General features: G+C 55.3%; 1 protein-coding gene across 4 annotated transcripts in view; it reads right to left on the bottom strand.

Moving 5' to 3' along the window:
- PLCG1 (phospholipase C gamma 1) overlaps window positions 1-12,951 on the bottom strand; it is a 40,502-nt gene extending 27,551 nt beyond the window's left edge. For all 4 annotated transcript variants that reach the window (XM_056507234.1, XM_056507232.1, XM_056507233.1 and 1 more), the window contains exon 1: window positions 12,670-12,951. In XM_056507234.1, the coding sequence (XP_056363209.1) occupies window positions 12,670-12,871 (202 nt within the window). In that variant the 5' untranslated portion in view covers window positions 12,872-12,951. The remainder of the gene's footprint in view (window positions 1-12,669) is intronic.
- Window positions 12,952-17,666: the final 4,715 nt, after the last annotated feature.

Consider the following 17,666-nt stretch of genomic DNA (forward strand, 5'->3'; position numbering starts at 1 on the left):
GCAGGACATCCTGGTGCCCAGGGGACCAGTGGGTCCCACTGCTCTTGTTGCTACAACATGCAGGTGGTATTTCTGCCTCAGGAAAAGATGCAGGTAAATATATTTTATGAAATAAAATACTAAATAGCAGGTAATGCTAATTTTCCCTCCAAACTCAGCTCAGCTGTGTCTCAGGTTACTCTAACAAAGTGCTTCATCTCACCTGTGTCATCAAAATGGATTTTGTGCTCCCAGCCACTGGATTTTGCTATGAAGCAACTGTCTCAACATCACAACCCCAGAGCCAGAAACATCCATGCAGAAAGCACCTTGGGAGGGGAGATGCTGGGGGGATAAAGAGCTCAGTGTGCTGGAGATGGGACATCAGGGAGGTCCTGATTACCAGGGTGACTGGAGCTAGCCTGGATCCCAGCTCAGATCCTGGTCCACCTCTCAGTAATCACTCAGTGTGGAGTGAGAGGACCTGGCAGAATTCAAACACCACCTGGAAGTGGCAGCTGGGCAGCAGCATGCCCTGACCAGCCCAGGGGGGCACATGGGGACACGCTGGCTGCTCTGTGGGCACCAGGGCTTCTTGTCCCAGCCTCTGCCTGCCACAGCCTCTGCTGCGCCCCCCAGTCACATGTCCTGTGGCTTCTGAGCTCCTCTTCCTCCCTGCCCTGCTCCCCCCTCCAAAATCCTTATCATCTGCAGAGGAAGCTGCAGGAGATGTGCAGGGAGATTAGGAGAGGATGTGAGGCAGAGCCCTTCCCTCCTCCTCCACCCCACACATATCCCACTGAGGGGCTGGAGCAGGGAGGCAGAGGTCCTGCCCAGACACTGCTTCTAGAGGGCACAGTGGCCTCCTCCTTGCCCCAGCCTCAGGCAGGTGGCCTACAAGAGCTCTTGAACATCCCCTTGATGTGAGAAGCAGAGGCAGCTGTGGGCTGGCAGCTGCCTGACCTGTTATCATCAGCACATCTCTCCCGCTCACCCTCAGCTGCAAGAAAATGTGAGTAAAAAACCAAACCATCCTCCAAGTGAGCAAAGCAGGATGCTGCTGCCCACAGCCTCTGCCCACAGCCAGTGGTGGGGAGCTGAAGGAGCAGGCAGCAGGTGGCAAATGCCAGGCAGGGCTCCAGCAATCCTCTTCCTGGAATGCATTGGGGGGTCCCTCTTGTCCTCCATGGAATTTTGTCTTTGTGGAGCTGTGGGGTTTTGTACCAAATCCAAGCTGGGCATCCAGGGCTGCTGGTTGCACCCACTCCCACATGCAAGGCTGGCAGCTCTGAGAGCCCTGGACTTGTTGCACTGTCACCATACAGGACACAGGAGCACATTTCCACCCCAAAGACAGGCAGAGCAGCTCCAGACGAGGCAAGCCCCAGTTTTCACTAGCAGATGCTGCTCTGAAAGTGTTGGTGTCCCTGTCCCAGATGAAATCAGGCTGGTGGCAGCCAGCAGAGAGACCTTTCAGTCACTGCCTGTCTGAGAGGCACAGAATTCCACTGACTCATCTGGAAAGGGGAAGCCCAGCACTGGTGCTCTGGACAGCCTGTCTAGGGAAGGCTCCACAATCCACCCCCAAGGTGACCTTCTTCTGCATGGCATTACAGGCTCCATCCCCCCCAGCCCTGCCTGGGTGAGAAATGCAAGGACCTTAAAGGAGCAGAATAAACCAAAGGGAGGATGGGATGAAGATCTGTGAGCACAGCTCCTGCCTCTGCCACTCTTCCTCCCTCCAGGGAAGATCTCACAGCTGTAAGGAGATCCACAGGTGGGCAGGGACAGATTGATGAGGCACCAATCCATGCTGTTTCTCAGCATGGAAGAGGGTGAGAGGCTTAAGGAAGCTGCTCCCCAGGCAGGTGTCCTTCATGGAAGGGCTGAACAGGGAACCCTTCTGTGCAACATCTCTGCACCCCTCTGCGGACCTTACAGGCACACTGATGTCCCCAGGGTCCCAGCCAGCCAGAGTGCTCACTGCCAGTGAGGGGAAGGGGATGGGACCAAGTAGACTGGCAGAAACCAAGCAGGACAGAAGGGCAGATGTGGCAACCCAGCAGTTCTGAATGCACAGCTCACAGCCAGGAGCCTAGCAGGGGTGGATCTGGGGATCTGAGTGTCCAATAGCAGCAAGCTCTCCTTTTGGAGCATTTTGGGGATTTCTGCACTCAACAGAGATGCCTGCCCAACTTTCATGCCCAGGGTCATGCCCTGTCACAAAATAACTGGAGACAAGAGTGACCACACATTGTCCCCAGGACAGGGCACAAAGGCAAGGAGTGAGAACCAAAGGACAGAAAAGATGTGTCACCGTGGCAGCAAATGTCAGTGATGTTCAGATGCTGGGACAGCTTTCATCTACCCCAGCAGATGATGCAATCAAGTTTCCGTGACAGCAATTCACAGCAGAGGTGCCTGTGGGCCAGGACCTGAGTGGGCAGCTGGGCTTGTCCCTGACACTACCAGGCTTGAACTCTGCAGTGTGAGATCAACACTGGGAAGGGAAGGATGGGATAAAGATCTCATCTGCTGCTGAACTGTTCGAGGTCACCACAACAGCCTGACCCCTATCCCATGCTCAACTCACAAGCTGTTCTGAGACTGGCAGGGCTGAGTATTTGCCAGAGCACAGATGTGACTCCCAGATGTGTGCCCTCCCCTGGATCTGTCTCTGTGCCCTGTCTGTGAGGGACCACGGGCTGGATCATCTCAAACAAGAAACGCAGGGAGGCACCTCCTCCTCCTCCTGTCACTTCCTCCTCAGATTCTCCACCTGAGCCACCTCTACCCACCCAACACAAACCAGATACAAAGCTACCAGAGCAGCTGCTGATAAAATCAAACTTGCCTCAATGTGGTTACAAATGGAAACAGTGACTCTCCTCTTCCCTTTCCACCAGATCTGCTTGATCTGCACTAACGCGGATGGGACACCCCTGGGCTGGTTTCACCTTCCAATGCCAAGGCAAGATTTTGGGGGATAACCAGCAAGGATGGAGAGCAGGACAGTGGAGCTTCCTTGCAGCACCATCCAATTGAAGATGCCCAGGCACTGAGCAGACACTACCCAAGTCATACACCCCTGGCAGGTGACAGCATTTTCAGTTCATGGGGGAGAAGCAGAAGCTTATGGTAACAGTGTGAAACCACTTGGGATTGTTCTTTTTAAATGACCTCACCTGGGATTTATTTGGTCCCCAGAACTGGAAACCTCTTCCTGTTTGTACTCCAACCTACTCCATAACTCGTATCAAACCTGATGTACCAATGCTCAAAAAATTTCATTCCCTCACCTCTAGACCTCTTCACAATGTGCCCCAGAGCCCGAGCTGCTGGAGATTACAGGGACAATACTCCAACTAGCAGCAAGACCTTGAGAACAGGCTGACACAAGGCTCTACAGGACATGTGAGACATGGAAGAGGAAAAAAAACCAACAAAAATCGATTTCTGCTGCTTTGCTGGGACATAGAGAAAAGCAGAACCAACTTCCCACTGCCCTAGCACTGCTTGGGGTTTGCTCTGGAACCAGGAACACAGCTTTTTTGCCTTCTGAAGCTGAGGAGGTCTGTGAGCTGGCAGGGATTAACAGGACAAGTACTGCAAGCTCAGGAGAGAAGCAGGGAATGCAGAGTGCCCTGGAATCCTGGCAAGAGGAGCCAGAGGTGAATGAGTGATGTCTAAGGGAAAAGGATCCAAGCACAGGAGCTTGGAGAGACAAGGCAGCAGGCTCTGTGCTCTGCTCTGATGAGCCCAGGGGCACGAGAGCCTCACAGCAAGAAGCATCTTGACAGGCAGTGTCCAAGTGCTCAGCAAACAAACCCAGGCAGTCCCCACCTCCTGCCAGCTGGGAAGCAGATTTATGGGGGGCAGATTTCCAGGGCAGGGAGCCAAGGGGGTGAAAGTCCTCCTGGACATTCCCTGCTCCCAGCATGGCCAAGCCCCACCTGCAGCCAGCCCCATTATCTGACCTGGGCTGAGGATTACAGCACCAGAGGTAAGCAGGAGGAGGGATGAAGGATGCACGGGCACATGCAGGGGGTGTCCTTTAAACACCACACCATCAGCACTGCTGGGAGCAAGTAAACAGGAAAAAGACTCTCGAGCAGCTGTTCTGCCCAGGGTCCCTGTGGAGCACAGCCTTCCTTGATGTGGCCACTTCCAGCTCTGGCTGGTGTGGCCCTACCACGGGGTGATGCTACAGGGGAACAGGATGGGGCTCTGCACAGGGCAATCCCAGGAGGAGAGGAGCACAGGACACCACAGAGGGAATCAGAGGAGCTCCAGGACAGCTGGAGCAGCTCGAAGAGCCAGGAGGCAACAGAGCATCCACACATCGTTGTGTGTCACTCAGAGCCCTCCTGCAGCCATCCCTCCAGGCACTGGGATCCTGGCTGGGCAGGGGACACAGCACACAGCCAGCTCCTGGGGACGGAGTTTGGAGCTAGCAGAAAAGGCAACCTTGTCCTTAAGGTGATTCAGCCAGAAGGTCACTTCCCAAAGGACCACAATGGGAAGGCAGGAGTCTTGCACATCCCCCACCCCTGTAGGGATAAAGGCTGGGGATGAGCTACAAACACAGGACAGCACAGATAGGGGATTCTGTATGTCAAGGCAAGAGAAAAAAATAGTCATATTTCAAGAAGAAGAAAATACATGTGTTCGTAATGGGTTGGGGAGAAAATACAGCCTGTACATCACAGTCCTGCCCCTTCTGCTGTGGCTTTTGGCCACTGCATCCTAAAGGCCAGTGGGCAAACAGCTCAGCACAACATCCCACATCACAGGAGATCATCTGCTGGACCATGACCTCCCCTGGGATGATTTTAAACCAGCACCATGGGTTTGCCTGGCTTGGGCAGCCAGGAATGCTCTGGGGCACCCTGCTGACAGCACAAGAAGGGACTGACCAAAACCTCAGAGCCACAAGCGTTTACAAACAGAAGGGACGACCTGCAGAGGAAAACAAGGGAGAGGTCCATGCCAGATTCTGGAAGGCTTTCCATGGCTCCCCAGCCAGGGGACCAGGACCCCAGACCAGGCTAAAGAGCCACCAGACTACAGGGACAGCAAAGATGGAGCTACAAAGCAGTTTGAAAATCACAGACACTTTCAGAGTATGGGCTGGCAGCATCCCAAAGCTCTGCTGACTTGTACAGATTTAGAGTGGCCAGCTTCTGCTGGGGACATCAGCCCATGGCAAGGACACCTGGGACAGGAGGGATGAGCCTGGCAGATCAGAAGGAGACAGTCCTGGCCTAGAGTTCCAAGCACTGGGGGATCTTCAGAAAGGCAGAAAATTCTCAGAAATGAGGAAGTTTCTCGTTGGAATCAATGTGAAAAAGCTTTTTCCACATAACAAGGCACTTCGTGCAAAATAAGAATACTCAAAATTGAAAGATTAAAATCATTTGGGAGGACAGCTTTTTCTAGCACTTGAGACCCTTTAGGAATGGCTGCTGTCACCATGTGCCTTCCTGAGGGCTCTCCCTGGTCTGGAAGATGCCCTCCCAGCACTGTCTGATGTAACCTCCAGCAGCAGAACCACAGAACAGATGAGCAGGGAAAAGCCATGAGATCACCCACCCCCGTGCAGCAGGGCACAGCCACGGGCAGAGGATGTGCTAGATGTGAAACTGAGCTCATGTGGGGCACCAGCAGCAGCAACCAGCACGAGCAAGTGAGCTGAGGAGCCTCACAGCTTTGCTGGGGTGGTCACAGGTTTCTGTGAGCACTACACAGCTCTCTCCATACAGCTGCTGTGCATCTGTGGAACACCCAGAGCTGCTGTCTCCTTTTATCCTTCTCTAGACAGATATCCTTCTAGTATTCCAACATCATCTTCCACCATCCACTCACCAAGCCTGTTTGGCCAAGGGGAAGAAGGGAGGATGTGGGGGGGAACTTTTCAAAAGCTTTGTAAGAGCTTCAAAATTTCCTGATTTTTTCTGCCCTTAAACCTCAGAGAACACTAGAAAAGTAAAAATTCTTCTGCACAGACTTCACCCATTTCCTTCTACTGTATGGTAAGGTGCAGCCAATGTTTTTTAAGCTCAGAGCTGCTTGGGCTTTCTGTGCTCACAGGCCCACACCTCCTCACCACATGCTGCAAGTTCTTCCTGGACTCCCCACAGCCTCCTTCACTGTGAGCTGTACACTGGGTCACACCAAACCTGCAGCAGCTCAGGAACAGGGACACAGCAGGGCTTGTTGCATGGCTCCTAGAGCCACTGTCACACCCCTCTGAGCCCAAAACCACCAGCCCAGCACCAAGCATGTCACTGCTGGCCTCTTCACACACCAGAGCACAGCCCAGCACAAGCACAGTGCTGGGCTATTCCTACAGCCCTGCAGGACAGCAGGCACAGGCTGACCTCAGGGATCTCACAGCTCCTGCCTGCCAGTCCCATGGATGGGATGAGATGCTCAGCACACACTGTCTGTCAAGCCAACTCCAGCAGGATCCCACTTTGGCAGAGACAGATGAGCTGGACACACAGTCACACGTGCTCCACTTGCAGCAGCTTCTAAAGTTGCCATCCACAGCTCATCAATAAGCCTCCAACTCAAGCAGAAGTTTGTGTGATGCAGCCAAAACTGTAAGGCAGTCACAAGTGAGGGTCTGTTCTGAGAGCTCTATTCCAAGTGCTCCCAAGTTTTACATCCAGGCCAGGCTGCCCATCACAGCACACTCTGACATGGGTCAGTCCCAAAAGGACACAACAGCCCCCTTGCTCCCTGGAGGGGAAGGTCCCAGACAAAGAGCAGAGGCCTGGCTGCCAGAACACAGAATTTACACCAAGTCTGCACTCTGGGCAGCTCAGTGGCCAAGCCTGCTCTGCCACAGGCAGCACTGGGGGACTGGGACCTCAGAACTGCTCAGGGCCAGGGACTTCAGCACTGACTCCCACCAAGGCTGCAGAGCCTTTCCTCCTGTGTCTGCAATCTGTGAGATGGAGGTCACATGCCTGCTCACAGGGGACAGGGGACAGTCAGCATGTCCTGGGGACATTCACAGGACAGAAACACCCATCAGATAACAGAGCCCAGCAAATGGTTTGAGATAAGGGTGACCATCCCCCTGTACAGACAGGGAGATGGCAGCCTGGATTGGGCAACTGCTGGCCCAGCTCATCAGCTTGGAGATGGGGCACATGAAAGTCCTGTATAAATCCCACACCAGAACAGCCCCTGGGGACAGGAGGTGATGGAGCTGAGCATGGCACCTCCTGGCACACACTCTGCAAGCCCAGATGTTCACATCCAGCTGCCTCAGGTGCTCCTGCTGCCACACATGGTGTCCAGCCAACAGGCAAGGAGAAAGCCAAGCCCTGGAAAACTCAGCCCCCTTGATGTTGGTGAGAAATAATCAGTCCAACACTTTGCAAAACCTCTCCAGCACGTTCTAATTAGTGGGCTTGAACCCCATAAGCCAATTCCTTCCATGTGGTTGACTGGCAGAGGAAGGAACCAGATGGATGGATGACATGGGTGCAGGTACTAGAGGAAAACACTCCCAGCCAGCCAACTTCCAGCTGCTCTCCAGGTTGCAGAGAAGCTTTTGAGATGCCAAGGGAGGAGGTAATGTGTCTTACTGCATGGGGAGGTATTTTCTAACCTGCTCCTCCTGGAAGATGCTACCAAGAGTAAAAATGGAATGACAAAGGGATGTGAAATGAGAGGAGAGGCTGTTTCAGTTTAGAGGTGAAGGCAGAGCAGAGCTCACTTGCTTTGTGTGTGTCACAAATGCCCTGGCAAGCAGGAAGGGGGACACAGGTTTTTGTGTGTGTGTCTGCCCTCAAGAAACCTGCCCACAGCAGAGTGTCAGCAGGGGAAGCTTCAACCACCCCAACAGCCACAAGCCACGCTCTCCCCTTCCCACCCCACCTTTCTGCAGCCCCTGCTCCAGGCACCACCCTCCTGCCCTCTGCCCACTGCAGGGCATCCTGCATCCTTGGTGGTGGAGCAGGAGGGGACCCTCCAGTGCAGGAGCCATCCTGCACCCCAAGAGGAGCTCACTCTGAAGTTATTTTATCCTTGGAAACCATTTCTGGCTCACTCGCTTCTTAGGAGCTCCAAGCTCCTCAGCTTAAGCAAATGGCCCCCAAAAAAAAACATAATTAAAAAAGCTATGCCTCAGTGGGCTAATAAAAGAGGCTGGTGCTTGAAACAGCTGAGGCGAGTACAGCCACACTTCAGAGCCACTTTGCATTAATATTTTACAGCTCATTTCTTTTCTTTTACACAGGCGATGGCTTTTCTTCACCTCCAAGGGACTGAGCTCATTTCACTGAAAGCAAGAATGCAACCACAGCTTGAGGTAGTTTTTTTTTTCTCCTCTCCCCTATAAAACAAACATCTGCTCCAAATTTTCAGCTCACTCTCTGAGCAAACTCTCTGAATTTTCTGATGTGTTTCAAGGCAAACTGTTCAATTTGAAGCTGGCCTGTAACCCCCTCAGAATGAGAAGGTAAGAATGCGAGACAACTTTATTAAAAATAAAGAATCGGTTAACATAGGAAGTTTAAAAGAAAATAAATGCATAATAAACAACTGACTTGAGGGGTTAGCTCTACTTTGCTCTGGGTGCTTAACAAAAAGAATAGAAAATTATAAGCACTCTTCCTATTGTAGCAGCCAGGCCCTCTGCAGAGTTGATTAGCAAGAAAGCAATCCGTTGGTAATTAAACCTGGCTGGATCCCTATGAATAAAAACAAGTATTAATTGAAAAAAAAGCCTTTTTTTTTTTTTTTTTTTCTTTGGCACAAACCAGGATTGCATTTTGCAGTTTAGAAGAAGTACAGGAGAAGGAGACAACTGCTTTGGAGAAAGGGGAGCTTACCCCTCCTCCCCATCGCTCAGCCCATGGAGATTCTCCTCACTCTGGAGTGAACTGAAGAGCTCAGCGAAGAGCAGGGTCCTGTCCAAGAGGAGAGGCTCTTCATGTGGCAGCCCAGCTGGCTGGGGCCCTGCTGTGCCTGCTGCCCAGGCAGGGGGGACACACACAGGGTCTTTATGCAGTGCTCACAAAGTGCTACACAAGGGTCACAAAGCAGGGCACAGGAGAGGGCTGTCCCTCCAGCAAGGGCTCCCTGCTCTCGGTGCCCCAGCACCTCCAGGCAAGGCTGGGCAGCCAGTGAGGTCAGCTGGTTACCTGTCCATCTGCAGCACACGTGGTGATGACACCCAACTCTTCACAGAATCATTAGGGTAGGAAAAGTGCTCTAAGACCATCCAGTCCAACCATTAACCCAGCACTGCCAGCTCCAGCACTGAACCACGTCCCCAAGTGCCACATCTCCAGCCAGCATCCCCCTGGTCCAACACCCCTGCTGTTAGCAGATGCTGAAGCATTGAGAGGCCTTCATCCCTAAGTGCCAAAATTTCCTTGCAGAGACCAGTCAGACCCTGCTGGCTTCATTGAGTCACTTGAAATAAAGGGTGGCACATCACCTGTGGGCAGGGCAGTAGGGCACAGTGAGGGAACTCAGACTGACAGCACCATGCTGCTGAGGGGCCAGGGAAACGGAGGACAGGGGCTCCCTAGACCTCTCTCCAGCAGTGGGGTGACTCTCAGCCTGCTCAGGCTCTGCTCCCCTCTAAGCTCCACATCAGCATGCACAGAAAGCCAAGCACCAACCAATTTGTTTTTAAGTCAAAGAACTGGTTGCCTGTTGCAACCCCCCCCAGAGTCCAGCAGAGATCAGAAGTACTGCCAGAGCAGCTCCTGCACATTCTGGGGCAGCAGCTGCTCCACAACACCACTGACAGTGATGGCAAATCCCTGAAAGGAGCCCCAGCACAGCAGGGAACGCTGGCAGTGGCTGTGCCCAGAGCCCTCTCCTGGCACACTGCAGCTTTAGCCCACCTGCAGATGAGCCAGCTCTGTCCCTGCCTGCACTGCCCACCGTGCAGCAGGAGCTTCCCCAGCTGAGCCACTGGGGCTGTGCTCTTTCCAGCACTGCCAGCCATGGAGCCAGGTCCCCCATCCTCACCCACCCCTCCCTGGACAAACACATCTCCTTCTGCACAACCCACCAGGAGCAGAGAAAGGAGCACAGATCCTCTATACTTGGTGTCCATGGAGACAGACCTCTGCAAGACATGGCCATCCACACAGATGTGCCCTGAGCCCAAAACCTCCACAGGTGATATACTGTGGATATTCACCTGCCCTGAAATGGATAAAAACCCAGAATCATGCCTTCTTAGACAACTAACATGTATCCAGGGTGGTCTAAAACTCCCTGGTGGTCTCCAGCTCTTACGAAACCCAAGAACATTCATTACTGATCCATGAACACAGCAATCTTTGGCCTGTAAGTCCCCAGACACATTTGGTGGAGATGCTGTTCCATGGGAAGGAACATCTCACCTCCTGACAGCTGGCTGCTCTCCTCATAGTGCAAGCTGGGGCCAAACCAGTATCACCACAAAAAGCAAAACTCAGTTTTCCTACCAGCCCCAGCCCACTGCTCCCTGTGCTGGCATTGTCTTCATGGGGAGAACTGGATCAGTCACTGCCCAAGGTTGAACCATCCTGCACTGAAAGTGATGAGCTCAACTCCAGATTACCTCCCCCTCTGGTTCCCTCCATGGCCATGGCAATGTTAAGCCAGGGGGAGGAACACATTGGTCCATTTGCCACATGAAGGGGAGCTGTCACACACCTGCCTTTTCCCAGACATCCTCTTTCTGCCCAGAAAGCACATCCAGACAAAAACAGGGAAGCTGGCCAAGAACCTAGTACTGCTGGCCATCGATTCCGTGGCTTTGTCTTGCCTGCCTAGAAACCCAGTCACTATTTGTGTACACAGGCTGGTATTTCCACCTGGAGCCCACAGTTCTGTCCAGGAAGTGTTACAGCAAAGCTCTGCTCCTCAGCCCTGCAAGCTCAGGGTGCTGGGTGACACCAGAGGAGGGGACTGAGGACAGGATGAGATGCTCTGGTGAGAGAGGACACCATGGGGAAAGCATCTGGCACCAAAGAGATGGGGCTGAAGATACAGCAGCTCTTCAGCCTGATGTCCTCTGTGCCCAGCAAGGCCCTTGGGAGAGTCACACGTAGTGTGGGAACATGAGCATTGAGAGGCACACGTGGGGAACTCAGAGCTCAAAACCACCAGCCAGATAACTTGCCTGTGGCACCACAGAGAAGCCCCAAGGAATTTTCCTCTGTGCCATTAAAAGAAACACCATCACCCCAGTCCCTGAGACACTCTCTTTGCTTTCACTGCTCTGCTCTTGGATGTCTGCACAGCACAAGAATTCCTTGCAGCCATGGCTTTATCATTGTGAGGCCCACAGTTCTGATACAGAAGATGAAGTTCTCTAGATTTCCTCCAAGTTGAGGTCCCAGGTTACAGGACACATCTAGGTCTGTCCCAGGAACAATCACCCCTGCAGACACCCGTGGGGATCTCTATCCACCATGGGGACAATGGTCTCAAAATCTCAGCAAAACCAATATTTGCTGTGCCTTAGTTTACGAACAATTTAAGCACGGGGTCAATAGAATGCTGCTCTCTCCTCTCTCTCACACTGCCTCATTGCTCCCAGAGGCCATGCTGGGAAAGAGGTGGGGGAGCTTCACATCCTCATGATGCTAAAGCAGCCCAAGGCTCCCTCCAGATCTGCCTGGAGACACCATAGGGCAGAAGGTAGGGGACTCAAAGGGTCTCAGGGCAAACCAAAGCCCCAAACAGGCACTCTGTGGACCTGCTGCAGAAATGTGGTCACCATCTCCATGCCCTTTCCTCATCTAAGCCCCTAAGCACCCCATCTTTCCATCCTGGACCAGCAGCAGCTGCCAGGAGAGCTGACAGCCCGTCGCTGGCCTTGCTGGGCCCCAGCTGCACCCCTCAGCATGGGGGAGGCAGTGCCATGGCCAGCACCAGCTCTGCCATCAGCTGCCCTTCGTGCATGTCCCCTTTTCCTCATGCCCAGCACAGAACAGAGACCCCATCCTCGTGCTGGTGCACACGGGGGCAGGAAGGATAATTTAAGAAAACCTGGGAAACCAACACCAAGGCTGAGAGTGCGGGGCATGCCAGCTCTCACCCCCTTCCCACCCATCTTTCTGGTTTTGCACTCAGGTTTCTTGCATCCTTCCCCCTGTCCTCCTTGTCCCCATCCAGCACGGGAACTCGGGGCTCATCTGACCCTGTGCCATCACCCTCGGGATGATGTGCGGGCAACGGGGAAGAGGACAGAACTACAGTACAGTATTTTGAGTTCGTTTTCCTACTTTTTAACCTTTTCCATTCGGTCTCATCTGTTGCTCCGAGGTGTAACCGCAAGAGAGCTCACACTAATCCCCACTAAGCCTCCTTCTGAGGCGCCCTACAGCCCTTAGGTGCTGCTCGCCAAGACACCTCGTTTATCCCAGGGGAAGTTTGGTGCCGAACAGGGATGCGGGAAGTTGTGAGGCGGCGCAGTGGCGGCAGCGGCCCGCGCATCCCCCGCGCATCCCCCGCGCTCAGCCCGGCCCCACGCTGGGACCCGGACCCCTCTGCGCCCCCCGGCTGCCTGTAGGGAGATGCCGGGCACGGAGAGCCTGGAGGTTCATTATTTCTCATTTTTTCTCCCTCCTGCTCGGCACGGAGCCCCGGCGCTCCCCGCACGGCCCCGGCCCCGCAGCCCCCGAGCCGCCCCCTCGCTCCGCGCCGCCCCGCCGCACTCACCGGCGCCCTCCACCTTCTCGGAGCCGCGGCTCCAGGTGACCTGCCGCGTCTCCAGCTTCACCTGGAAAGTTTTCCGCTCGGGTCGCTGCGACTTTTTGGAGTAGAAGAGGGTCATGACGGTGCCCACCTCCAGGCTGCGGCAGAGCTGCGCCGCCTCCGCCTCGCTGGGCGCCCCGGGGCCGCCGCCCGGCCCGGCCGCCATCGGCGCGGCGAACAAAGGGGAGCGGGAGCGCCCGAGCCCCGCCGCGCCCCGCGCCCGCCGCGGGAGGGAGAGCGCCGGAGGAGGAGGAGGAGAGGGGGAGGAGGAGGAGCGAGGAAGGAGGAGGGAGGAGGGAGGGAAGGGGCGGAGCGCTGCCGGCGCGGGGGGCGGGCGCGGGGCGCGCAGCGCGGGGGGTCCGTGGGGAAAGGGGGGACACAGCCGGTCCTGCCGGCACAGGGGCTCGGGGACCGGAGCATCCCCCCCAGCAACTCCCGTGGGGGACACAGCCGGTCCTGCCGGAGCAGAGGCTCGGGAAACGGAGCATCCCCTCCAAGCGACCCCGAGGTGGGACACAGGCAGTCCTGTGGCCCGGGGACTCGGGGACCGGAGCATCCCCGCCGAGCAACTCCCGGGGGGCACACACAGCCGGTCCTGCCGGAACAGGGGCTGGGGGGAAGGAGCATCCCCACCGAACAACTCCCGGGGCAGCGGGGCGGGTGGAGCCCTTACTTGGTGTGGGATGCCAGTGCCACAGACCACCCAGCACGCCTGGAACCGCGCCATCCTCCGCACGCCTGGGGGACCGGGGCCCTCTGCACCCCATGGCACTTATCGGGGATCAGGACACTCTGCACCCCGTGGCACTTATGGGGGACCACCCTGCACCCCCTGGCACGCCTGGGGGACTAGGACACTCTGCACCCTATGACACTCATGGGGGACTGGGACACTCTGCACCTCATGGCATTCATCGGGGATCAGGACACTCTGCACCCCATGGCACTCATCGGGGATCAGGACACTCTGCACCCCATGGCACTCGTGGGGGACCAGGGGTGCTTTGCATCCCATGGCACTCATGGGGGACCACCCTGCACCCCACAGGTCTCCCATGTGCCACACACCCCACAGGATACCTTAGGGCCCTGGCACCCACAGCAGGGTTTGCTGTTTGTAGAGTCCCAACACTGCATCCACGGAGGCTTTTCCTGGGGACAGACCCCAGTACGTCTGCCACTGGCACCATGGTGTGGCTTCTTGATGAAGGCAGGTCTGCATTTGCTGTAGTTTCCTCCACACAGATCCCACAGCTGGATCCGTGCTGGCACGGGCTTGCAGGGTGGCCTGTGGCATCTCGCCCCTGGGGGACATGTAGGGAGCCAGGGGTCACTGGACTGTTTTCCGGCCCCACAGAAAACAGGGCTAGAGACCACACAAAAGCAGGGTTAGAGAGGGGATAAGTGGTTGAATTGGGAAGCGTTTCCTTGCAGTTTGCTCCATTCATGTGGTTAAAGCCTGCAATTTCCCTTTCTGTGAGCCACTGACCTTCTTCCTCGAGCCCTCCTATCTACCAGAGCATCCCAGGGGGCAATGGGTGCTCAGGCCATCCCATTTATATGTATAAATGTATAAATATGGATCTGATGATCTTAGAGGACTTTTCCAACTTCACTGATCCTATGATTTTTTTTTTCTAAACTTAACGGTTCTGTGACTACGTACTCACACACACATGTCCACAGGCCCAGGCAAGGCAGCCAGTGCTCAGCAGTCCTTATCTCACCCCCCAGCTCATGGCTGAGTCTGGGAGGGACATAATTTTCTACATGAGGGCCCCATCCCTGATTGGATCCCCTATGTGAGCAGCTCCTTCTGTCCTACAGCCTCACCTGCCTCCACAGGGACATTCTCCAGCACACACATGTGCATACACAGTAAGGTCGTTCAGAATCCTGCCTGGGGTCTGGGCATCAAACAGGCAAAGACAGACTGAGGTGAGAGCCTAAACCTGCCCTGATAGGAATGAGCAGTGTGTGACAGCACTGTAAGGATGCTGGGGATGTGCTCAGCTGAGCCAGAGCTGCTGGAGCCTGTGCTCGGAGCTGGCACAGCACTCTGAGCCCATTCTCTCTGGGGCGAGCTGCTGTGGCCGCTGGGGAAGCTGCTCCTGCCTTGTGTAATGGCCTCGGCTTGGGACTGGCAGGAAGCAGCCGGCTCCTAGTGGTCTTAAAATAGCTGAGCATTATGGGCACACCCTTGTTTTTGAGGGCAAAACCTGAGAAGGGAGTGTGGCCATCGAAGAAGCAGAAAAGGTAACTCCCTTGCTCCCAAACGCTTCCTGTTCCTGCTGATGGAGAGCACTGGGCAAGGTGTGTCCTCAGCCCCAGAGCTCGGGGTGGCTGGGGCCAGCACGTGCAGGATGTGGTTTACAATGAGCTGTTTGCAATGGATATTTTTTATTTTCCAAGTCTGACTGATCATCTTTGAGCCTTGCATTAGCTCTCAGTGTCTAAGATGCTGCGTGCCAAGGAATTCCACTGTTTAATTTGACAGCACAGGAAATTTGCAGCCTTTGTGTGCCTGCTGCATGAGAGCCCCATTTGGTGGTCCCAGCTCCTGTACCAGCCAGTGAACAATAACCCCCACCCCTCCAGGGCAGCAAAAACTTCCATTGTATTCCTGGTTTTGCTTTTGAAGAAATTCCCTGTGTTGTGTTCACCATGTGGCTGTGGAAGCCTGGGCGTTCTGCAATCTCCCCTTGCAAACACCTCAAGGAAAAGGGGGATTTTCCCCTCAGAGTGGCCCCAGCACCTCCCCCTTCCCAGTTCCGCAGCACGGGATGCCATCCCCCATATCCTGCAGGATTCATGGAGCAGCTGCATCCTCCCACCAGGAACAGGACAACAGCCAGGTGACCTCTGGCTTAAGGACAGCCCCAGGCATGCTCAAGGCCTGGGGACACACAAAATCCGGGGACAAACAAAATCCAGGGACACAGCAAAGTGTGGGGAGTCCCTGCAGCCCAGCATCCCTCTGACCAGTGCCTGGGAAGGGATGCATCCCTTTATCCCTCTCCTGCCCTGGGGACCACGCACTCGGAGGAGGTGCCCGACACTGATGCAAACGAGTGGTGCAGCCTTTGGCTGCAGGGTTATTGATTGATTCCTGCCTGCTCTCTGCTGCCTGGGATGGGTAAAGAAAACCACCCGGGGGGAAGGATGTGGCAGCCCTCGGGAATCGGTGCTGGCAGACACAGCGCAGGACTGTGCCGGGATGGAGAGCAGAGCCGCGCGGGGCTCTGGAGCTGCTGCGGGTGCTCTCCGAGGAGCTGGGCAGAGCCGTGCCCGCAGGCTGCCTGCCCCTTCCAGGCATGGTGAGTTCTCTCTGGGTGACAGCCAGCACCTGGTGCAAAACCCACTGCAGCTCCGGGCTCCCTGTCCCACTCCCCGGTGCTGCCCAGGGAGCACACACTTTTTTAATATCCAATTCACCTGGTTTCAATTTTCAACCCTGGAATCCTTGAGACTTCAAGGGGGGTGGGGCTGCATCCTGCAGGTTTTGCACCTCCCCTTGGCTGCCAGGCCCTGTCCATGGGGTTGTGATGCAGCAGATCCAGTTCAAACCTACATTTGTGCTCTCTGCACCGTCCTATCACAGCTGCCTCAGTTTCCCTGGCTGTGGGACAGGACAGCTAAAGTGGGGTGGTGGCACTGGCCGAGCACAGGGGCTGCAGTGAAGGGATGCAAGACAGGATGTGGCATGTTTGTGCCACATTTCTCTGCACAGTGACTCAGTGGAGTCTGGGAATTCTCCATGGAAAGTGTGGGGTGTGTGGTCCTCACCCTGCTGTGCCACAGGCAAAACCACTGATTAAATCCTCAGCTCTCAGCCTGGGACAGAGCCTGTGCTCCTAGTGCTGGGAGGATTTTCAAGGGTGGGTTTTGCACCAACATCCTTCTCCTTCTTGCTGACAGAGAGGCACAACACGCTGTAGCCTTGGACATCAGCCTGGCCTTGCACTTCCAGCAGAGCACAGACCTCCCAGCCTGGCCAGAGCACCCCACCATGCCCAGGGAGAAGGTGAATCTGCCAGCAGCAATGCTGGGGTGGGGGACCACCTCTGTGGAAGAACATCCCTTACCACTGCATTCCACAATTCCATGTTCAGTGGTGTAAGATTCTCGAATTTGAAAGATATGGGATAATTGGGCCAGGTCTGCAGGTGGGAAGGAGGGCTGTATAAATAGAAATTATATTTTTACAGGCTGCATTGTTCAGGCATGGGCAGGTCAGGAGCACAATGAGCCCCTTTCCCTCTCTGCTGGCATTTTCACCACTGCACCTTGGAAAGGCCCCAGAGAGCAAATGGCAACTCCTGCCAAACTCCGAGTTTGTGCAGCCACAACAAAGTGCCTGGAAGATTGCAGGGAGCAGGAGGAACCCTGCTCAGGGCTGGCTGCCCAGAGGCTCCTCAGTTGGCTGAGCCTGACCCCACAGCTCCCCTCAGGGTCTGGGAGCCCACCCCAGCTCTGGGGTCACGGGGAGGTGCTTGCAGAGGAGCCAGGGCTGTGTCTGCTCTACAATCCCCAATGACACCAGGACAGGGCATCTCCCAGTGCCAGAGAGGAGAAGGCATCCATCAGCCTCATCACCCATGTCCTTGCCCAGCCATGAAGGGGACGGAGCTGCTCTCCCTCCCTCCTGCTCTGTGCAGAGGGCTGGGGCTGGATAAAAGAAACCAGGAAGAGCAGCTCTGGTGTCACTGCACCCCCCTGCTCCTGCTCTCTGCTGTCCTTTTCCCAGGACAAAGCAAACTGTGAGCTGTGCCTGCATGGAAACCCTCAGTGGCCACAACGGAGGGTGCAGCACAATCACAGCAAGGCAGGGATGGGCCACATCCTTCAGGGAATTCCTGCTGGGGCTGGCAACAGGAATTGCACCCCACATCTCCCCCAGCCCAATGACCACAGGGACCTCATATCCAGACCAGAGGTGAAAGAACACAGAGACATCAACA

The sequence above is a fragment of the Oenanthe melanoleuca genome, chromosome 20 (assembly GCF_029582105.1).
Source record: "Oenanthe melanoleuca isolate GR-GAL-2019-014 chromosome 20, OMel1.0, whole genome shotgun sequence".
Lineage (NCBI taxonomy): Eukaryota > Metazoa > Chordata > Aves > Passeriformes > Muscicapidae > Oenanthe > Oenanthe melanoleuca.